At 48.7% G+C, this 22,446-nt stretch overlaps 4 protein-coding genes across 6 annotated transcripts; 1 reads left to right on the forward strand and 3 right to left on the reverse strand.

The window, feature by feature from the left end:
* Positions 1-109: 109 nt before the first annotated feature.
* On the reverse strand, positions 110-6,329 carry dcaf13 (ddb1 and cul4 associated factor 13). Its single transcript, XM_068760279.1, has 11 exons — positions 6,220-6,329; positions 5,642-5,841; positions 5,462-5,569; positions 5,276-5,365; positions 3,905-4,060; positions 3,739-3,816; positions 3,577-3,659; positions 3,332-3,496; positions 2,807-2,942; positions 881-1,044; positions 110-365 (listed from the first exon to the last, which is right to left on the reverse strand). The coding sequence occupies exons 1-11, from the start codon at positions 6,287-6,289 to the stop codon at positions 278-280; spliced, it is 1,338 nt and encodes a 445-aa protein (XP_068616380.1). The 5' UTR covers positions 6,290-6,329; the 3' UTR covers positions 110-277.
* Positions 6,330-7,131: 802 nt separating this feature from the next.
* slc25a32b (solute carrier family 25 member 32b) lies at positions 7,132-10,254 on the forward strand. 2 transcript variants are annotated; one of them, XM_068760336.1, is made up of 7 exons: positions 7,132-7,342; positions 7,532-7,682; positions 8,612-8,697; positions 8,792-8,946; positions 9,310-9,423; positions 9,557-9,702; positions 9,788-10,254. In XM_068760336.1, exons 1-7 carry the CDS (start codon positions 7,156-7,158, stop codon positions 9,909-9,911), a joined length of 963 nt encoding a protein of 320 aa, XP_068616437.1. In that variant the 5' UTR covers positions 7,132-7,155; the 3' UTR covers positions 9,912-10,254. The 2 variants fall into 2 exon arrangements, with proteins under 2 accessions (XP_068616437.1, XP_068616438.1); XM_068760337.1 differs by lacking the exon at positions 9,557-9,702.
* Positions 10,255-10,667: 413 nt separating this feature from the next.
* LOC137917756 (collagen triple helix repeat-containing protein 1-like) lies at positions 10,668-14,128 on the reverse strand. Of its 2 annotated transcripts, XM_068760482.1 has the most exons (5): positions 14,018-14,128; positions 13,336-13,412; positions 11,738-11,957; positions 11,411-11,627; positions 10,668-10,810 (listed from the first exon to the last, which is right to left on the reverse strand). In XM_068760482.1, the coding sequence occupies exons 1-5, from the start codon at positions 14,126-14,128 to the stop codon at positions 10,668-10,670; spliced, it is 768 nt and encodes a 255-aa protein (XP_068616583.1). The 2 variants fall into 2 exon arrangements, with proteins under 2 accessions (XP_068616583.1, XP_068616584.1); XM_068760483.1 differs by lacking the exon at positions 13,336-13,412 and having other exon boundaries at positions 11,738-11,956.
* Positions 14,129-15,184: 1,056 nt separating this feature from the next.
* On the reverse strand, positions 15,185-22,101 carry fzd6 (frizzled class receptor 6). Its single transcript, XM_068760573.1, has 7 exons — positions 21,916-22,101; positions 17,540-17,736; positions 16,883-17,459; positions 16,366-16,785; positions 16,011-16,159; positions 15,521-15,910; positions 15,185-15,327 (listed from the first exon to the last, which is right to left on the reverse strand). The coding sequence occupies exons 1-7, from the start codon at positions 22,099-22,101 to the stop codon at positions 15,186-15,188; spliced, it is 2,061 nt and encodes a 686-aa protein (XP_068616674.1). The 3' UTR covers position 15,185.
* Between the last annotated feature and the right edge of the window lie 345 nt (positions 22,102-22,446).

Genomic DNA, 22,446 nt, shown 5'->3' on the forward strand with positions numbered 1-22,446 from the left:
CTACTTTGGAGTTTTCATATTTAGACATCAAATCATTTTGAATAAAGTCAAAAATATTCCGTCGACGACACAACCTCCACAATAATGCCAGAGAAACGAGAAGGTTTAAATATTTATTCACGTATTTCACCGTCTGTCTAATTCAAACAATGGGTGAATCGGTCACGTCCATTTCCTTCCAACGGGCGAATCCAAACGATACTTCGTGGAAGCAGTCTGAACAAGCCCCCGGGGGGGGGGGGGGGGGGGGGGGGTTCCACTCCGTTCCACTCTCCGTCTATTTGACTACAGTCACAACATGCTTCTCCTTCTCCGACACCACGGGAACAGTTCCTGGTTTGCTGTGTTTGCGGACATTTCTCTCCCTGCGAAACAAAGACGGAGACGTGTGAACGACTTCTCGGACGGCTGAGAATATTCAGGGAAGGTCGGAGCGGAGAGATAAGCAAGCAGGAAGGACGAAGAGCCTGAGCCCGGTGACGCAGCGCCGGCGTCACAGGCTGCAGTAAATTACACCGAAAATGATGTGTGAAGCAAAGAGAGTAAATCATTCACAGTCCAAACGCATGTCTGGTGTCACAGCGCTACCGGTGATTACCAAAAAAGGTGCTGGCTGAGCTATGAATCATGGGGGGGGGGGGGGGGACTGGAACAATCAATCCACTGTACAGGCTGTAAATGAGTAAAGGCCCATTGGGACCATGTCACAGGGGGCAGTCCCTTCTGGGAGATTTTCCATCGGGCTGGTGCGACTGCTTCGGATCCCAAGTCCTCCTCACCTCCACATGGACAAAGGGCATGCCATGTACAGACAAACCAGCCCCCCCCCCACCAAAAAAAAGAAAGGGAAAAGATAAAGATGAGGATGAAGAATCCATACTTCCTGCGGCGAGACTCTTTCATAATCCTCAGCTCCTGTCTCTGGTGGTGAATGTTCTTCGGCAGATGTCGGTGATGGGAGATGCGTCGGATCTGCGGGTGGTGCTGGAACTTCTCCTTCAGTTTCTGACTGTAGTTCACGGCGGCCTTCTCTCTCGGGGAGAGCTGCATGGGCGAGAGAGGTTGAGGTCGTGAGATAAAGGGAAAGAGGAAAGAATGAAAGGGGGGAGAAGAGTGGATCGAGATGAGGTCAGGATGAAGAGGAGAATTTAAAGGGATGAAGAGAACAAAATAAACGAGGAGTAGAAGAACAACTTTACTTTGTCGGGTTATTGGACTGGAAAGTTACCACTTAACCACCATTCAAGTTCATTCATTACTTTTTAGATCTTTCTGGTCCTTCCAGATTTCTTCTGATCCTCTTTTGAAACAGATTGTTTGAGGGAATCAAATGCCGAGTCTGTGGAGAATCCTTCTGACTTGCGTGTTCGTATGTTTTCACGACGTTTAGCCTCACCCTACTGGACCAAGTCAAACACGAGTGAGGAGCCGATACATCTTATTTTAAAACATCGGCCATGTGTTTATCTACCAATCAACTTAAAGTCAATTAAAACCAAAAGAAAAAAGACATACAAGAAGGTTAGTCATTTGAGCTTACTCTTTTCTGATCTTTGATCACACTATAAATACCTTAATGTCGGTCACAGCGTTATTTATATTTGATAAGCGGAGCAGAAAAATCACTCCAAACGTTCCACACCGACTCATTCGGCTCTCCGGCGTTTGGCCAGCGAGCAGCGATGAGTCGAGATTCCTCCAGCCGGAGAAACTCCCCGGATTGGAAGAAAGAAAGAAAAACCGAATGCTGCAACTGCTAAAGTATGATACACACACACACACAATAAAAACCTGCCGAGCAACAGCTGATAGAAGTCCCGATCCGGCCAGTGCGGGCCCCGATTCAGCATTTCCTGATAATTAAAGACCCTTTCAGTCCAAGCTGATTGTTAATGCTTCATTATGTTCAGCGTTTAAGTGATTGGCTGATCAAACTGCTGATCGGGGCAGCCCTGTCTGATCTCTTTAAGTGCAATGCTCGCAGATAAATCTATTAAACAGTGACCGTAAAATAAGTGCCAAAAGAGGGCCGGCGTTCTGGTCTGCATTAAGAGAATAAGCGCGAGTGAATCCCATCAGGGACAAGACATGGCTGCTGTTCCGACGGGGACTTTGGGGCGGGGGGACATTTGATAGGAAACGTATGTGACCAACACATTTGACACTCGGAACTGTTCAAGTCAGTGTTGATTTCCAAACGATCGTTGAGCTGAACCTTTTACTGGAACATTTGTCAAACAACGGCAGACGCTTTGGAGCTTTATGGAGTCCCACTGCCAATCGGTACATTGTACTTATTGAAAGTGATTCTCCCCTCAGTCAGCATCCGGCGGGGCGTTTGCCAACTGTGATTCTTGGCACAGTCACCCCAGCCTTGCCCTGCTGAAGAGGGCCATGGCCGTGTCAAAGAAAGCCGCTCGCACATGAACTGGGACGAGGTGAAAACACCGGAGGGAGGTGCTGAACGTCTGACTGCTGAGAGAAATACAGCTGCTGATCGGCGAAAAAGAAGCAGCCTGCTGCACCTTGAACATGAAGCGGATTGAAGGTGGGGAGACGAGTGAGGGGAGGAGCAACAGGACAGGACAGGGAAGGACAGGGAAGGACAGGACAGGGCAGGACAGGGAAGGACAGGGAAGGACAGGACAGGGAAGGACAGGACAGGACAGGACAGGACAGGGCAGGACAGGGAAGGACAGGGAAGGACAGGACAGGGCAGGGCCGGACAGGACAGGACAGGACAGGGAAGGACAGGACAGGGCAGGACAGGGCAGGACAGGGAAGGACAGGGAAGGACAGGACTCACCACTCCCAGTTTCTCAGAGGCGTTGGCCTTCCACAGCCGGATGTTCATTTCGTCAGAGCCGCTCAGGATGTACTTGTTGTCTGCTGACCACTTCACGCAGATGACATGCTGCATGCGTTTGGTGTGGTAGACTTCCCTGAATTGAAGGGAGGAAGAAAAGATGAGGCTCGTAATCCAAGATCTATCTACGGATGCATAAAAACGCCTGTAATTCTCCTATAAAGACAATTCACAACGTGCTGCACATAAAAAGGTTAAAATCCCAACGGCCGCCGTGTTCTCAGCCGTGGCCTCGACACCGAGTATCACGCAGCAGCCCGAGTCCAGACCGAGCTGCGCCATGACGTCCAGCGCCAGTAACGGGCCCCTCGTCGCTGCAACACAACCGGGACTATTTGCTCTGGAGCAAATGTCCACGAACGAACAAACACCGTGTGCTTGTACCATTATGTCACACAGCAACCGAACAACGGCCTCGTTTATTACGGATGATAAGGCGGATCAAAACGACCACCGGCTACTGACCGGCTGCGTCCGACATCCTTGGGGAAGATGCGGACGGTTTTGTCAAAACTGGCTGAAACGAACTCCTTCCCAGTGGGAGAATAGTCCACATCCAGCACTGCGGAGACATGGTCCATGTGCACTGTGATTGGCCGGTCCAGGTACCTCATGTCGTACGTGTAGATGCTGGTGATAGGGAGGGGAGAGAAAACGCTATTTTCAGCACATGGGCTGCTCCATCTGCATCTCCCAGGCCCTCGACTCACTTGTAGTCTTCATTTGAGCACGTGAAGTAATACGCTTCCATCGGGTTCCAGCACACGGTGTTGCTCCTCATCTTCATGATGACCTATGGAGGAGAAGCAGGAGTAAATAGAAATAGTGCTGCCGACGAGGTTTTTTGTGAACACCTGAATGGCGAGGCTCACCTTTTTAAGTGGTGCAGATTCTCTCATGTCGTACAGAACTATACTTCTGTCGGAGGCACAGCTTGCAAGAAGTTCCGTCTGTGGGAAAACGTCAACGTTCACTCAAACATGTCTGATAACTTTGACGGGAGTCTGAATATGGGCAAAGTGTTGACGGCATTCTCACCTCCACGGGGTTGAAGCGCACCGAGCTGAAGCTGTCCACACCCCAGGTGAAGGAGCGGATCGGGCTGCTCCTCTGTTCATCCCAGATGTCCACCTGCTGGCCGCATGTTGCAAACGTGGCCTTGTTTCGGTGATGGTCCAATCCCGTGAAGACCGTCTGCAAGGGACAAGGAGCCATTTTTACATCGCGAGGCTCTTGGGAGTTCAGTCGGCTAGCTTAGCAGCGGTGTCAGCATTACGGGTAAACCGGGCTCCCGCCGAACTGCTGCCGTTTCATGCCTGTAAGTTTGGTTTATAGATGTGCACTATTACATAGAACTGAGACACTCGGTAGTTCAGTAAACATGTTTAAATACTGCAAAAAACTGTAAAAACAAATGATTACAAATTATTTTATTAAAGAAGTGTTGACACGCGCCATGAAAAAGGTTGCCGACTCCTGGTCTACACCCCGAGTACAGCAATACCTCGACATACGAGCGTTCCGAGACACGAGCAAACCTGCAAGCAATTTTTTGCTTTGAGACACGAGCAACTTCCAGATGCTGGCGCCGGATGGCCGAGCGCTGCGCTCAGTTCAGGTCTTCACCGCCGTCCGTCCTCGTCTCCCGTGCTGCGTTTCTACTATTTACGTGATTCTGGCTGCATCTGTGAGTTTTCCTTATAAGCGACGGGTCCAAACAAAGCGAGTGGCGAGGATGGCAGTGAGAAAAAACAAAACGCATGACGACGAGGGATAATGAAATCACCCATCAGCATCACCGCGGTGTCCCGTAAGGGATTCGGCACGCCAGTACAAGCGGAGCACATGGACGACGTGCACGATCCTCAAACAGAAGGAGGCTATCAAGAACACAAAGCGTTCCAAAGGCAGAACTATCATGTCTGAGTTTATGTACCAAGAGTACGTGTAAAGGTACAATTACTGAATAAAGTGTCTACGTACCGTCCAAAGCCCCCCCTCTCCCTCCTCACTGCTGTTAGCGCCACCATCTGTCTCGAAGTTAACCTCATAATAAAACCACTTTTATATTACAGTAATACTGTATATTATTTATTATATCATGTTCTGTGTGTCTATATAGCAATTAAAAATGTTTTTCTCATTGTTATTAGCGCTGATTTGAGTGTCTTTAGACAGTCAAAATTGATTTAATCCTTTTCAGTTATTTTATATGGGAAAGATGTATTTGACAGACGAGTGATTTGCGTTACGAGCTCAGTCCAGGAACTCATTGTACTCGTATGTGAAGGTATTACTGTCCTGATGCTTTGCTTTCTTAGGTCCAGGGAAAGCGGTTAGATAAACAGACGTCCAGATTAACAGGCAGATATTCCTCCCTTCGTAGTTACATTATTACGCTGATTATACCTTGCCCAGAATAGTATTAAGTGGCTCCTCTTCCTCTCCGTAACCCGGTGTCTCCGTCTTCCATTGCTTGACCGTTTTGTCGTCACCAACCTGCAACAACGAACATGTCCAAACAGAAGACGTGTCAGACATCAGCTAATGAAAGACAAGGTAAACTCCTCCCAGATACTGCAGCGCGGTATTCACCGTGAAGAAGGACGTCCCACAGAAGCGGACGACCATCGCTCGGACGAAACCTTCGTGCGCTTGGAGCGTGCGAACGCATTCACGTTTGGTCAGATTCCACACTTTCACCTACGGATGAAACAAAGATGAGCGCACGGCTTTCACCGCGATGCCGCGCGGGCAGACCGAACAGACGTTCACCTCGCCGTCACAGGAGCCGGAGAGGAGGGTGGAGAGGCTCGTGGTGTGCTTGGCCATGCAATTCACCCCGTCTCTGTGTCCGTCCAGAGAGGCCAGGAAAGGCTTGGCAAACACCCGGTCGAGCTTGGTGGCATTCAGGGCCCGCGTGTATTCCCTGCACACCTCGAACGGATGAAGTGCAGGGTCATAGTTTCTGGGGACTAATAACAGGAAGTCGACATTCCACGATGAGCATTTAATTTACATTCAGTTGATTCAGATTTAAAACGCATAATAATTAACGAGACATATTGAATTTAAAAAAAACAATCATATGTCATGCTGGAGTCCAAAAGGGAACTGTACGGTTTACATTCCGTGCGTAAGCCTGACGTTATTGCTTAAAAGTTATAGTTTAAAGAATCTTTACGACGCACGTAACGCATATGAATGGCGAGAAGCAACAACGTAGCGTCTCGATGTTCCTCTTCACTAATGGTTAGTAAATTGTAGCACTCTGGCTGGACTGGTTGATGTAAAACACTGGCTAACACTGTAACTAGCTAATTCTGTTGTCGAACTTTTAATTTATAACTTACCCCGCTGAATATCAAACTTCGTCTCCCGAACATAATCATCCGGGTTCCTCGACAGAACTTTAACTTTCATTTGGATGCGGAGTGAAAACGTCTCAACGCTTAAAATAAGCAACTGTTGCTAAAGTAAAAACGAAAACATTAGCAAACAATAGCCATGTGTTGAAGAGGAACGTCGAGGGGACAGTGGTGCATTGTGGGATATCCAGACCTCCCGCCTCTTCTTCTGTCGTTTTTCGACTAGGCGCATTACTTTAATAGAAAGGCAGGAAATAAACTTTCATTAATCGCTTTAAAAACTAAATAAAGTATTCATCCGGACTCTGAACGTACGTTTTCGCCGGATGATTGACTAAATCAATGCGATAATTTGTAGCCATAATCGTATAAGACCAACAGAGTCGGCCCTGGAGATGGAAACATTGTGAATAAATATGGTAAGAAGTATATAAATTAATGCAAAACAATAGCATACATTACAAATTACTTGGACATACATGTTCATCGATGTGAAACAGACTGAATGAAAAAACTTAAAACAGTACGTTTCAAAATGTATTTACTGTTATGTCCTAATTTTAATCAATTATGTTATTTCGCGATGTCTCAGAAACGATATTCCAAAAGAGAAATTCATTCATAAAACGACGGGACTCCTGGCATTGTGTCACCGGAAGGACGGGATTTTATTGTGAAGGGAATGTGCGGAAGCACTGTCGTTTATGACGACATTAAGGTCGCGTCGGGGCACGCCCCTTGACGCGTCATGAACGCGACAGCAGCTCTGGAGAGCTCCGTCCGTCAAGCATGAGTATTTGGTACCGTTTGTGTAACACGAGCATGTTTCACAGCAGCACCGATGAGTGGTCTAATTAGAATCCGGTTCGCCGTGTAGACGCAGCTGGCCGACGGGAGCCGGTTAGGTTCACTAGTAGTAAAATGAGCTCCGCTCCGCAGCACGACGCGGAGACGGCGCCGCGCAGCAGGCGTCCCTCCGCTGCGTCGCTAGCCGTCCAGCAGCTCTTCAGCCATGCGCGGATCGAGCACATGGTCGCGGGGCTGAGCGGCGGCGTGGTGGCGACGCTGGTTCTCCATCCTCTGGATCTGGTCAAAGTCCGGTTCGCAGGTACTTCGTGAGCGCATACTTCAAATATATGTCTGGGTTTCCTGCCATGCTCGCACTGTGTTGCTAGCTAGCCGTGTTCTGCTGATCTATTATCTTAGATGTTGCGTGCTTCGTGCTAGCTACTGTTTCTACGCCCCGCGTGTTGGACGATGTGACCTAACAGAGCTAGTTTGCCTCCTGTCATTGCAGTGAGCGACGGATTGGACTTGAGACCGAAGTACCGTGGAATAGTCCACTGTCTGAGGAGCGTGTGGACGCAGGAAGGCCTGAGAGGACTGTACCAAGGAGTGACGCCCAACGTCTGGGGCGCCGGAGCGTCCTGGGGCTTCTACTTCCTCTTGTACGTACCCTGCGGGTGGAAGCTTGAATCCTTGAAGGTTGACCTGATAATGCCCCACGAGCCAGAAAAACCTGCCTTTTACCAGGCAGAAACCTCAAACGGGTCAATAGGCAGGTAGATGAAGATGGGCGTGCAACCACGGTAACGCTGTGGAATGTGTAATAGCTATTATAACGTCACTGGTTTTAATCGTGATGATGAGGATGAGGATGAGGATCTCAGTGGGAGTCCAGCAGGAAGCTGAGGGTTGAGAAAGACCCCGACCCGAACCCAGCAGTGTTGTTCTGAGCGGTACAGCCCAGAGATGAGTTCACTGACCCACGTACGGCTTAAACCAACAGCCGCTCCGCAAACACGGCGACGACGCAAATGGTTAGGTCTTCAGGACGGGAGCCGGCGGTCCGATGGATCTAAAGGACAAGGATCCACACGAACGCGAGACGGACGGTGAGACGGGAAGGAAAGAAGCCAGCTGTCAAACTGGAACTGCGAGGGGGGGTGGGGGGGGGGGGGTCTGCGCCGCCACCTGTCCCCCAAACATTCACAATGTGGGTAATGTGAAGCTGAGAGGGTTAATGAGTCAAATGGTGTGTTAACCATCTCAGGCGGGTTTCTGACCAGCCGGGGGAGGGGCGTCGTCAAACGCTAAAAAAATGAAACGCGCTATTCAGCCCGTCGGGTTTTAGCTTTACTGCCTAAACTGACAATATATTCTGTTTGATATGACAAAGAACGGTTCAAATGTGTCAATGCGACAGATATTACAAGTGCCCCCACCCCCCCCCCCAGATATGAAAGCCAGTTCCCGTTTAATATGGTTAGAATAAAACGTGACAGAGTTTATTCTGCCAGCAAAGCTAATTCATTATAGGAGGCGGAGTAAGCTGCAACCAGCTGGATCACACACACATGGTCTGTGTCCCTTCCAGCTACAACGCCATTAAAGGCTACGCCAAGGAGGGGCGCCAGACCGAGCTGGCGCCCACGGAGCACCTGGTGGCTGCAGCCGAAGCAGGTCGGGCCGACGCGGAGCTGCGTTTCACCGGCGTGATCGGCACGCGGTGCGTTTCTCTCTGTGACCAGCCTCACTCTGAGCTGTCCTGATCCAGGCATCCTAACACTCACCATAACCAACCCGATCTGGGTGGTGAAGACCCGCCTGATGCTGCAGTACGACACCGAGCCCACCGGCAAGCAGTACAAGGGGATGACGGACGCTCTGGTCCAGATCTATCGGCGCGAGGGGGTGCCTGGACTCTACAAGGTTTACGTCCATCTCAGACGATGACCGTAAAATAGACTTATGGGAGATGTTAGAGCAGCCAATGAGCAGTAAGCGTTTATTTTAGGCACTTAAAACAGAAAATGTCATCTATCCTGCGCTTCAAAAATAATCTTGTACAGTATTTGTTCATGCATTCACCGCTAGAGGGCACTATCAGCCTGTATAGAACACACACACACTCAGGAGGCGGGAACCTTTGCAAGCCATTAAAAAGGCTGGACATTCCGTTTCTAAACTGTATTTCAGCTTGTTTCCTAACTTTATGAAATCGTCTTTCAAACGGCCGTGGCGCTGCGGCTGCTACCGGCGGCGTGCTGCGTTGTAAATGTGCGTTTGTTTAAGGGCTACGTCCCGGGCCTGTTGGGGACATCTCACGGAGCGCTGCAGTTCATGGCCTACGAAGAGCTGAAGAGAGACTACTACAAGTACAAGGATGTACCCGCAGACGCCAAGCTGGTGAGTCGTTAACTCCTTCAGTTCCAGGCTGGTGAGTCGTTAACTCCTTCAGCTCCGAGCTGGTGAGTCGTTAACTCCTTCAGTTCCGAGCTGGTGTCTGGCACAATGAGCTTCTCTCGACCCGTTTATACAGAACGCCATGGAATACATCGCCATGGCTGCATTATCCAAAATATTTGCTGTGGCCACGACGTACCCGTATCAGGTGATCCGGGCTCGCCTGCAGGACCAGCACAATCGGTACGCCGGGGTTGTCGACGTCATCAGGCGTACATGGCGGTATGGCGCCGATCCCGTTCGTAAATGGGCCTGTTCAACGCGCATCATGTCCCCTCTGAGTTTTATTCCTTTGCTTCATCTGCAGGAACGAAGGTGCCGTCGGTTTCTACAAGGGCGTCGTCCCCAACGTGATTCGAGTCACCCCCGCCTGCTGCATCACCTTCGTGGTTTATGAGAATGTGTCTCGCTTCTTTCTGGGACTAAACTGAGTGTTCTCTAGAGGACCGGCGGAGGCAGAGACTCTGAGCTCAGACCCCGTCTACCTCCCCTGGGTCTTTTTGCACTCGGTAAAGAGAGGAAAAGTTGCCAAACCAAGTGTTTGGCATCAGTGGGGGGGGGGGTTGTAATACACACCTGTTACAGTGAAATGGGATGTGACACCACTGGCACCATTTCATGAAATGTAAAAAAGGACCAGCAGGAAATCAATTTTGTTTTAGCTGCAAGTATTTCTGACACTGTCTTAAATTATTAAATTCTTTATGTATGCAGATTGCAGCAATGGAAATTGCACCATTATCTTTTTTTTTTTTCTTTTACTGTGTATTTTGTTTCCTGGAAATTGTAATAAAAAAAAAAAAAACTAAATATTGCTAAGTATAATTAACATGTATTTTGCAGTTGTGTTGGTTTTAGTGCATGTGGGCTGCAAACTAAGCAGTCAAGTGTTTAAAAAAACTTTAACAGCAATAATGAATATTACCAGAGTGCAGAGTTCAAACTGAGTCTGTTCAAGGGTTACAAAACCACGAGCACCAAGAAGCAGAGGAACTCCGGTACGAAGTTTATTTATGCTAGAGTCAGACAGAAGACAGCATCGTCATTGCTTATAAGCCCGTCTGTAGTATAGTATTTAAAGCAAAGTTCAAAACATTCAAGTTCTCATCAGTGAAGCTGTGAAACTCTACACAAGCCGCACCTGATGGTTATGGAGGGACACGTCGCTCCTCCAGAACACGAGCTTCTCATTTGGGCAGTTCCTCAATGATAATTCGGGACACTGAATTCCACCCTGTGGATGCGTCCCCTCTGGGGTAGTCGGCGCAGGTCCCCACCCACACGGCCACATCCACTAGCCCCGCCTTCACACCCTCACACAGGCCTTCAACTGGAGGGAGAGGGAGGCGGGACAAATGGATTTTTAGGTCACACCCAAACCGACTCCACAGAAACAAACTTTTTTTTTTTTTTTGCTTCTATTGCAGATGAATTTAAGCAAACAAAAAAACTTAATTGGAAGACTAACTTTACCACAGCAGCCAAATAAACACTTCAAGGAAGTGAAATGACCTCATCCACTCGTTTACAGAGAGATATGGTGCATTCGAGTGGTGTGGATGTAGTCAGAGAAATGAGCTCCCAACTGGGAGGACTCAGAACTCAAAGACACTTGGAGTACGTGTTTGGAGCGTTGTGTTCAGAATGTCACTTTCATTTGTAAGTAATGAGTTACTGATGATGAACAGCGAGCTTCATTTCATCTCAGAGTGACACAAACGAGCACATGCAAATACAGGATCTTTACGACGGTGTTCACCTTACGACCTTACGAGGTCGTTTCACGTCTGTGATTGGGTCAACGTGACTCGAACACGCAGTCGGATTGAATTTCTGCCGTATGTCGTGTTTGAGTCTTAAATTTAGAGAAGCCGGACGTTTAATGATGGAATCGTAACCCCGTCGGGCGAGGCCCAGCTGAGAGTCGTACCTGAGGAGGTTCTGTGGATGTTGATAGTGGAGTTGAGCTCCGGACTCCCCTGGTCCAGGTAGATGATGGACTCGACGGGCAGGGGTCCCGTGCATTCGGCGCCGTTGAAGGTGAAGTACCACCTCTGGCAGCAGGCGTTCTTACACTTGAGTCTGAGGGAACCACTAAAGAGGACTCTGAGGGCGCTGTCTGAACGCAGCTTGGTGAACGTACAGTCCTGCAACGCAGCACAGGTCACTTTTTATGCATTGTGTGTGTGTGTGGGGGGGGGGGGGGGGGTCCGTGACCTCCGCATCCTTAGCAGCATGTCGGCGTTAAGATACTTACGGCTATTTTACCCAGGTCGATGCCGTAGTTCAGAGAGTTCCAGGCACACTGCTTGTAGTTTGGCCTCCAGGGCTCCTCGAAGATCTCGTTAATATACTCTCCCTTCTCACCTTTGAGCCCGTCACGGCCGGGAATGCCCGGCGTCCCCGGGATGCCATTGGTCCCAGGGTTGCCCTCTCTGCCAGGGGTGCCTGCTGGCCCCTGCATACAACTGCCATACTGGGAAAAGCAGAAAATACAGGAAGTAGTGGACGACTATAGAGAACATCGGCAGAGTCTATTGTTACTGAGCTTCCGGTTTCCTGCCTGGGTTTGCATGAAGCACAAACCGGCCCAACACACACGCACACACACAGGAAGCCAGATGCTGCCTCATCAACCAGTAACACGAGTGAATCCAGTGCCACGAGGCTAAATCGGCGCAACCCCCCGCCCCCAGAGGTGTTCCATTTGAAACGAGCAGCACGTCGTCGAGCCACGAAGCAAGCGGGCTCAGAGACGGCCTGAAACGGAATGCGTCATGTCTGGGTGTGATTCATTATCCATCTGCATCTCCTGCTATGTTTAAACAGATGGTGCATCTCGCTCAGGCTGACTCAGCTGCACACAGAGAGGCAGACAGAGGGGAGGGGGGGGGGGGGGGGTCTGCCAAAGTGTCCTTCCACAAAACAGAGATGGCACAATTAAGACCCAAGAGATTTGGGGAACACAAAGAGACGTTTTGACCAACAGATTAAAAGTAAAGCCACAATTGCGTTTTAATTTGGGCGATGTGATGTATAATTCACGTTCATCCAGCCAGGACAGACAAACTCACACAGACATGAGAAACTAAAAGGACTGGGGGGGGGGGGGGGGTTGTTGAGTCAATGCTGACTGACTGCATGATGCCGTGGAGTTGCTATATGGCCACATGGCCAATCGGAATCAGGCCAAGAACAAAGAGGTTTTTTTTTTTTTACCCGAGTCCCTGAGGTAACGTTGGCAAATCTTCTGCAGATCATTCTGGAAAATGTTTAAATGCTATAATGCCAGCTGCACAGAAACAGATGTTTGAGCGTCTGCTTTGGCCATTTAGTGGCTCTGGTTGAGCAAACCGGAGATATGAGGGGAAACTGGGACGTCTGGGATGAAACCAATAAGTGCTGGGTAAGAGACCCGGAATTCTGTCCTCAAGAAAAAGAGACAAAAAAGTCCGAGTAGCAAGGCTATGAATCGATGGTTAAGTTTGGAATCAAGTAAAACGTGGTTTGAGTCATTTAGGCTGATATTTAGGAAGGCATTTTCTCTTCGTTTTTATTCAGGGCTGGGTTTCTGGAGACATTCAAAGCAGCCCGATGAATGGAACCTCTGTCTGCAGCTCCTGCAGTGGCGCTTTGCCTGCCCTCTGAATACTGCTGGTACACAGTCCAGTACTGTAACCGATGCATGAAGACTGCATTGGCCCCAAAGTGCTGAGAAATCAGGAGTAAGTCATGCGTTAGTCAACACCGAAGCAAGAGCTGAAGCTCTCCTGAAGCATGCAGAGCACGGCCTCGAAGACGTCTCACAATTCAGAGGCCCTGGAGCAGAGACAAGGTCAGAATATTAGGATTCCCATGTTGCTCCAACAGGCAGAACATGCTTCTCCTGACTGTCTAGTGCGGTTTGTCTTTTCTGCATCCTTTCCAGAGCACTATAGCGCAGAGATAACATTTAAATGATACCCATGAAATAGTTCCACACCCTATGAATACAAGTTTTTTTTTTTGGGGGGGGGGGGGCACGAAGACTTTTAGGAGTCCCTGAAGGGATTCTAAAGCAAAAATAAACACCAGTTTCACTTTGTGTGTCTGCTTTGTTCCTTTATTTTATTCTTGAGGATATAACCGGATAAATGATCAGCGTTAAAGTATCAACCACATCATTATAAATAGGGCAGCAGACAGCAGGAGTCATGCCCTTGCTGCCTGTGTGTGTGTGTGGGGGGGGGGGGGGGTCTTTTGTCCCGTCAGTCTGCTGGAGAGCAGCCAAACCTGAACGATGGAGAACCAGCGGACTATTCAGAACCATAAACCTGACTTTAGCGCTCCTTGAGCCGAACCTCGCCCGAAACATCTTTAGGTCCAATCAGCATTTCAGGTTTCTCGTTTTGTTAAAAATAATTGGGAAAAACTATTTATTTTAAACAGTAATGCGTTCAACAAGAAAAAGCAAATCCAAGAACCTTAGCACAAAGAAAAATAATAATGAGAATAGTATTTAGTGACCTTTGACAGGTCTGCTGGATCCTCTTCTTACCGTGTCTGCGTCAGGGTCCTTCCGGTATCCTCTACTTCTCACCTTTTCCACGGCGCACAGAGGGAAAGCCAGGCAGGCCAGCAGCAGCAGGCGCGCAGCAAGAGGAGACATCATCCAACAGAGCCGTGCGCGCGGCGCGCTCCGCGCTCCGTGCGTCAGCGCCGCTCCAGAGGAGGAGGAGCCAGTCAACGCGCCGAACCCCGGCTTGGAGCAGAGCGCATCAGCAACGAGTCACACCCAAAGTCCGCTTTAAACTCAAACGCATTTTATTGCAACTAGATAAAAAAACACAAATGAAAATGGAGGCTACAGAAACAGTAAAAAAAAAAGCAGATCATCTCATTTCACGCTACAAACGTTTAGATACATTATAAAAGAAGGAGCCCCCGTCTACACGATCAAACAGAAACACCCACAAGGATTCCCTTTGAATCAGCCTCACTGGGCTTGTCTTGTGTCTCCCAAATAACAACTGTCAATCATTCCAAGGGAAGAACATGAACAAATATTTGGTCAATTTGTACAAATCAGACCTCAACAAAGCCTGAAAATCACTTTGCTGTGTTAATCAGATGTAATAACTAGTGCTTTGTGCTCCTAATTATAAACAGCTCTTTGATTTCGATTCACAAATCACAGGACCTTTGAACTTGCGTCGAGAACACGGCTGCAAACCGTCCCTCTGAGATTCATGGGCGTCGCAGAACGACTCAAAGAAAGGCACTAAAGCTATAAAGCTAGAGCAACACTCACAGGACCCTTCTTTGAAGAGACGTCTGCACAGCAAATGGCATAAAATCAACTACCTCGTTTGAGTGTCTCTCTCTTTCAAAAGGCAGCAGAGAAAAAGCCAGATCAAGACATCAAATAGTTTACCCTGACCTTCCTAAAGCTAAGTCAGTGTCGCGACTCGTCCAGTGCAAGACTTCATTTCTACAACTATCCACATAAATATCGCATTTGTTTACGCGTATACATTATATGCCGTTTAGCTCCTACGCTACGAAACAGCAGCGCTCGTTTTAAATGACCGCTGGTAGACTTAGGGGAGGAGCCCGGCGGTCCTGCAGGGTAACACATGCAATCGTAACCGGACATTTGAGGATCATGTGATCGACGGATGGGATGGATGGGATGGATGCAGACACATTTTGGATGGTTGGACACCTCAGCTGCTGTCCTTTGTGTCTTTGCTCTCCTCGGGCGTCCGATGCGCCGCCTGCCGGGCGGAGCCGTGGGAGCCGCTGCCGTGTGATAGGTCCAAAGCCGGATGCTGCCTGGCCTCCGACAGGTCGCTCCTTGGGGTCAACCTACGCCAGCCAGGACGCAGCAGAGATTACGGCGGTTGGAACGCGTCCAGATTAAGCTTCGTTTACGAGACGTGACGGACCAAAGGGCGCCTTAAAGAGCGCTAAGATGCAACAGAGACGTTTATTATTTCAACTTACTAAACATCATTGCTGCAATGCTTCTGGCTCAGGGCCGCTGTTCGCTCGCACTCACCTCCCGTCTGCAGCTGTGCGCATCGTCTCCGAGCGGCTGCTCATCTTACTGGAGCCCCCGCCCTTGTTGCGCCGCTCCCCCACCTCCTTCTCTCCCTTCCTAGAGCTTCGGCTGGAGGTGCCTCTGTCTGGATGCTCCCTGACGGAAGCCTCGGACGCAGCACCGTGCGCATGGCGGTGCTCGTGATTGCCCAGCACAGAGGTGCCCCGGTTGGTCCTGGCGGAAGCCTTGGAGGCTGCGGCGCCGGTGCTGGTGCCCATGGATTTGGAAATGACCTTGAGCTTCTGGGAGTTGGGCTTGTGGTGCTTCTTCTTGTGCTGAACGTGGCTGTTATGCTTGAGGAAGAACTCGCAGGATTCCTGCAGCACCCGACGGCTCTCGCTGATGGGACTTTGGGGGGGGGGGGGGGGGGGGTCAGAGAGAGGAGGGTTTAGTGTCACCCTAACAAACAGCATATGAACATTCCGGAGCACAAGGCGTGGGGGCTCACTCTCTCTTGCGGGTCCTGTTGAAGAAGTAGGCCCACTCAGAGCAGGTCTTTTTGCTGCTGACCCAGAACACTGCAGATATCCCAACCACCAGTGTCATCAGGTACTTCACCAGAAACAGGGAAAGGTCAGGCCGGTCGTATGCCGCTGTCTGAAACGCACAATTTCAAACAGGATCTGGGTGAACAGGTGTGTGTGTGTGTGTGTGTGTGTGTGTGTGTGTGTGAACTAACTAAAAGTGTGTAAAACACAGTTTTTACAATCAGTTTAGACTCAGAAGAACGGTTTTCCTCTTTTTTAGATCCACAACTTTCTAACAGTACTTGAGCCTATTTGAATCTGATATTCCACAGCCACCTTGGAGGAGCAGGGGATGCTGTACTCTTGGCAGCGGTCGTTGATCCAGCTGTTCTCCCAGGTGCTGCGGCGACTCTGTTCATAGGTGTAGCAGGCTAACAGCGTGACCAGCGGGACCAGGTAGAGGCAGCTGAACACGCCGATGCGGATCATGAACTTCTTCAGCTTCTCCTGGTTGCGCTCGTCATGCTGGATGACCTGCCGGACGTGGTTGAGAGACACGATGCCTGCGAGGATGAGGCAGAGGCCGACGACGACGCCCACGCAGAGCGGAGCGAGGACGAAGTAGCGCAGGGCGTCCAGGTCGTAGAGCCCAACGAAGCAAACGCCGCTGATGTTGTCCCCTTCGACCTTGTTCAGCGCCAGCAGCATGACGGTCAGCGCACCGGGGATGCCCCAGGCTGCAGAGTGGAACCACACCTAAGCACAGAGCACACGGAGATCACAGTCAACAGCATCCAGCGGCCTCCTGGCTGCCACCGCTGGGCGTTTGCGTTTTTGAGACGAGTAGCCGTACCGCTTTCTTCTCTATGGCCTCACAGCTCCACTTGGGTCCGGCGGCCAGGAACCAGGTGATGGTGAGTATGACCCACCAAACGATACCGGCAATGGAGAAGAAGTACAGCAGCATAAAAAGTAGCGTGCAGCCTTTGCTTTGAGAGCCCAGCACCACCGTATCCACGCCGGCTGGATGGGTCGCTCCGGTGCACGCCGCCTTGTTCCCCAGCAGGAACCCAATGAAGTATATGAGCGAGACGAAGCTGTAGCAGACGGCGTAGAAGATTATAGGGCGCTCTGGGTAACGGAAACGCTTGACGTCGATGAGGAAGGTGAGGAAGGTGAAGAGCGTAGCGCCCAAGCAGAAGATGGAGCACACGCCGATGAAGCACTTGGCAAATTCAATGTCATGAGGTTTGAAGTACATGTTGGAGCAAGGCGGAGCACAATCCGGAGTGCCCAAGAACGATGACCCGTGGCCTGGCGTGGTCTTCAGCTGCAGCGGGCACCAGAATCCAAGGTCCCTCTTAGCTGATGAGGAGGCCATTGGCGTGGTGGCAGGTGAGAAAGCGTCAGTAAAACTACACAGGTCCAGTCTGGTGGGGAGAAAGGAACGTCTTTCACTGCACTGATCAGCAATCGCTGGTAGTTCTCGAGCAGTTCTGGCGGCTCTTACTTCTCACACTGTAGCTCAGGAGGCCAGGCGATACCAAAAATGCGGATGTTTTCGCGGCAGTCGGAGAGAACGGCCTCACACTGCTCTCTGCACGGACGGACCACAATGTTCTCCTCGGTGCATTCTGGGATGAAGGCCTGGCACAGGAACCGGTGAACGTCTGGAGAACAGTGCAGATTTGCCAGCGGCATGAAAGGCTGGAAACAGAGAGAAAAGGTACGTCTTACTGGGATCATTTAAGGGAGATAGTAGCAGTGTGAAAGATCAGAAAAATGCATTTAAAGATGCAACCCACCACTGGAAAACAGGCACATATGAATTTCTCTATGAATTTTCAACGGGAACCCGTTCCTAAAGGACAATGACCTCAAGCACCCCCTAAAATGATTTCAGTCCTTTGCAGTCGCCTGATTTGAATCCCAGAGAAATTCCCTGCTGGGATTCGAAGAAGGTCGACACACCAGATACGGAATAACACTTCCCTCCCTACATGCAGCCAAAACGGTACGTAAATGATACAGAAGTGTTAAATTCACATTTATTATGCTTTTGTTTTTCATACCATTTACACTTTTATGTGTTTTCTGTTGTGTAGATACACGCATCTACATATTAATAGAACTGCAGGCATGTAAATGGGCATTTATCTGGTGCGCAGGAACGGATTCATCTCGATTCCATTAATTGTTATGGAAAATATAGTTTGGGTTTTCGAACAGTATTACTGAACAAATTATGTTCGACAACCGAGGTGCCGCTGTATGTGGAAAAACACAATATCTGTAGTGCACTGCTAGTAAAAATGCTCTTTATTTGGTTATTTAGAGATAGTAGAGTTAACGAATAAGCCTAATATGCAAGCAGGGGTAAATCTTTTTGCTTCCAGCTGTGCAAGTCTCCGGGTCTGATATTACTAAATACAGCTCATTAACACAGAGGTGATGCGGATGAGTCACCAGCTGATTTTGTTCCATGTTAAGGGCTCAAAATGAATAAGATGCTGGTTTCCACTGCCCCGCATTAAGGAATAACTTCATTTTGTTACTCTGCAGTGATCTACAGAGCCATACAAAAAGACCCATTCACTGGAGGGAAGGTCGGACTATCATGTCAACACACTGGTCAGGAGCGGTGGGGGGGTGGGGGGGGGGCATAGGTGGCAGGAAGTGAGAGCGTGGAGTTTTGGAAACATACAATGAGCGTTCAGGAAGGCTGGAGTGTACAGAGTGCAGTGTTGGTCTATAACACAATATGTATGGTTCCATCTGTGTCAATAGCAGCGTTATTATATTACTATTATAACATATTTCTGTCATAAAAGACACAACTTATTTTGTGGTTTAGGAGCTGGAACTTGTGAGTTACTGTCCAGTCGTGTTCGGGCAGAGCAGAGAGTTCAGCAGCGCCACAAAGCTGCTCTGTAGCCTGGTGGAGCGGCCATGGAGACTCTGGCCATGTCTTCAGAGATGGCAGGAGGCTGAAGAGGCTTTACAGTGGGTGGGTGGAGAAAGCCACCCTGCTGGTTGCCTTACTGTCAAGGCAGGAATGGGAAATGTCCAGGAAGAAGGAGAGCAAGGTCAACACGCCAATATAATCAGGCAACATACACGAGTGGACGTCCATCAGTCGATAATGATAATATTTGTACACAAAACACACACTGCAACACAGTCCGTGATTTAGTCCACCCTAGAAGTAGACCCCGTGCCTCTGGGGCTGTGGCCCCGCCCCCTCTGACAGTAAGCCTCCTTGTTTCTCGTGGAGGTCCTGGAATCCTTCTCGGTAAGCCTTCCGTTGCTCAACAATCTGACCACTGTAAAACCTGCCCTCATTTTAGATACCCTCCACGAGGGCCAGTAGCAGAGTCAAGCTGATTCTCTGATAGCCAGAATCCTCTGCACAGAGTTTTGGAGCTAAATAATTTGAGAAAAATAACATAACGAGAACGAAAGGGCTAAAAATTCACCACTTTCCAAACTTTTAAAAACTCTCTTGTGCCCCCAGCCCTTTGCAATGTAATCTATATAAGCTCTTTGTGCTGTTCAGTCAAACACTTATGTTTCAAATGCTGGCAAGCAATGGTGGACTCTGGGATCGCAGCAGGATAACATCAGATCTCTTCCTGAAGATATGCCGAGGTGTACTTCATTCTGGCATGAGAGCGTCGTGATAAATCACTGCTGCCTTCCAGGCAGAGCTGCAGCATGTAACGACCAAAGGCCAGAGGGCGAGCGAATTACCTGGGAGGTAAAACTGCATACAGGGAGAAAACTGAGTGAGTGAGAATACTCATTGTGGTATTCAAGGCTGGCTTTGAGTGAGACTGGGTGTGCCCCCCCCCCCTCCTCCAGAAATCAAAGGGGGCAAGTATTGCCCGTGGGCAAGTATGCTTTGACAAAAAAAAGCCTGTAGCTGCTAGCCTGCTACCTCTGCCAGACGCCTCACAAAAGGCTTCTTCAACAGATTACTGTTCATGCTCGATGCTCTGACACCAATTGTGTGTAACCCAAACCGGGCCCGGGCTTCAGGAATGCCAGGACAGAGGATAGAACTACCACAGAACCTGAGACCGCTGATGATCCAAAGGCATGTTGGGAAAAAAAAAAACAAGACCAGTAATGCTTTGTCTGACGAAAACATCAACGGTGACAACGTTTTCTTTTTTATGTGCTGCTGAAGGCTGACCAGAGTACGAATCCTTCCGATTACTCTCAGATGACACTCATTACTTTTAAATGTGACTCAAATTCTAAGGAAAGGAAGCTCCTTTATCACGCACCAATTTAATTACAATTAAAAGACGACTGACATGCTTCGAGGAGTCAGCAGCTATGAAAACACTTAATATAGAGGTTTTAAATCATCACATTTTATACTATATTACAGTATTGCACATATATTGATGAATTTGTGTCTTCCAGTCATCGCCAAAGCTAAATGCAAGCTGAATATAATACAGGTAATATCTGAGTTACGACCTGCGGGACTTACGACCGGTACCGCTACATGAGAAACGTGTTACCGGGCTGCACAGAAACAATAAATAATTGTATATAATATATATAGACAATACCAGGAGTACGACCGGTACCGCTACATGAGAAACGTGTTACCGGGCTGCACAGAAACAATAAATAATTGTATACAATATATATAGACAATACCAGGAGTACGACCGGTACCGCTACATGAGAAACGTGTTACCGGGCTGCACAGAAACAATAAATAATTGTATATAATATATATAGACAATACCAGGAGTACGACCGGTACCGCTACATGAGAAACGTGTTACCGGGCGGCACAGAAACAATAAATAATTGTATATAATATATATAGACAATACCAGGAGTACGACCGGTACCGCTACATGAGAAACGTGTTACCGGGCGGCACAGAAACAATAAATAATTGTATATAATATATATAGACAATACCAGGAGTACGACCGGTACCGCTACATGAGAAACGTGTTACCGGGCTGCACAGAAACAATAAATAATTGTATACAATATATATAGACAATACCAGGAGTACGACCGGTACCGCTACATGAGAAATGTGTTAGCGGGCTGCACAGAAACAATAAATAATTGTATATAATATATATAGACAATACCAGGAGTACAAAGTCCACTCTGTGTTAACTCTGTGTTAACAAGGCAATGAAGCCTTTAGAACCGCTTTGGCACATAGAGACAAAGAACCCTGAATTAAAAGACCAGAACTTGGACTTTTATGAGAGAAAAAAACATGACCATGAAGGACAGAAGCAATTAGATATTGGTGTAATAATCGTTTAATAGTTATAACAAAGTTGTGGGGCAGCACAACTAACACAGCTAACAGAGGACCGTCGCGTCACAGCAAGACGGTACCGGGTTCGAGTCTGTTTCGATCTGCATGGAGTTTATATATTCTCCCCGTGTCTGCGTGGGTTTTCGCCGGTTTCCTCCCGCCTCCAAAAACATGCAATTTATGTGTATTGATGACTCCTGATTGTCCGTAGTGTATGAGTGTGTGTGTGTGTGTGTGTGTGAGCGGTTGTCTACGTGTGTACCCCGCCTTTCGCCCAGAGCAAGCTGGGACAGACTCCAGCAACTCCCGTGAAAATGGGTGAATGGATAGTTGTTACAAATGCACAATATAAGGCTTAGTGGTTATTTTACATTCATGTTTTTTAATTTAATTAGCACCCCCCCCTCCTCTCTACAAGAATTCCAAATATTTTATTTGTTTCACATTTTGGGGCTTAGCCAAGTATTGATCACACCCCCAGCACGGTTTAGTACCTCAAGATTTGTGGCGGTAATATAAAATATGAACAAAATCAAGTACGTGAACAAGCTGATGCGTGTGACTGATGGAGGACTCACCTCCATTTTGCTGGCTGCAATATCCTGGTCATAGTGCTCCATCATGTTGGGAAAGAAGGTCATGTTGTACGGCATTCCGAAACACCGATGCACTTTGATGGGCTCGCAGGTAAACAGGCTGTGGGCACTGCAGCCGACCCCCCACATCAGAGGCAGGCACACCCACAGCGGTCCCGGCACCAGCATGACGACAGCGGATCGGGAGCGTGTCCGTTAGATTGAAGAGATGAATCTTTGGCCAAAGGTTGACGACTCCTCTCTCATTGGGTCATCTACATTCCACGTGTCCTGGGACCATCCTGGTGGAGCTGATGGGCACTGCAGCAGCTAAACGCCTCCCATCACCGCTCAGCATGTGGCTCTGGACCAAAGACAGGAATCACACATCAATCAAAGTATGATCAATGCTCACAAGCAAATCTGGAAAAACCTGTACTTTAAATCATTGTTATTTTTAGATTGAACCTTTTGGGTAAAATATTATGCTTTTTACTACACCAAAGTTATTTCCTGATTTTTGGTATACCACGT

The sequence above is a fragment of the Brachionichthys hirsutus genome, chromosome 3 (genome assembly GCF_040956055.1).
Source record: "Brachionichthys hirsutus isolate HB-005 chromosome 3, CSIRO-AGI_Bhir_v1, whole genome shotgun sequence".
Taxonomy (NCBI): domain Eukaryota; kingdom Metazoa; phylum Chordata; class Actinopteri; order Lophiiformes; family Brachionichthyidae; genus Brachionichthys; species Brachionichthys hirsutus.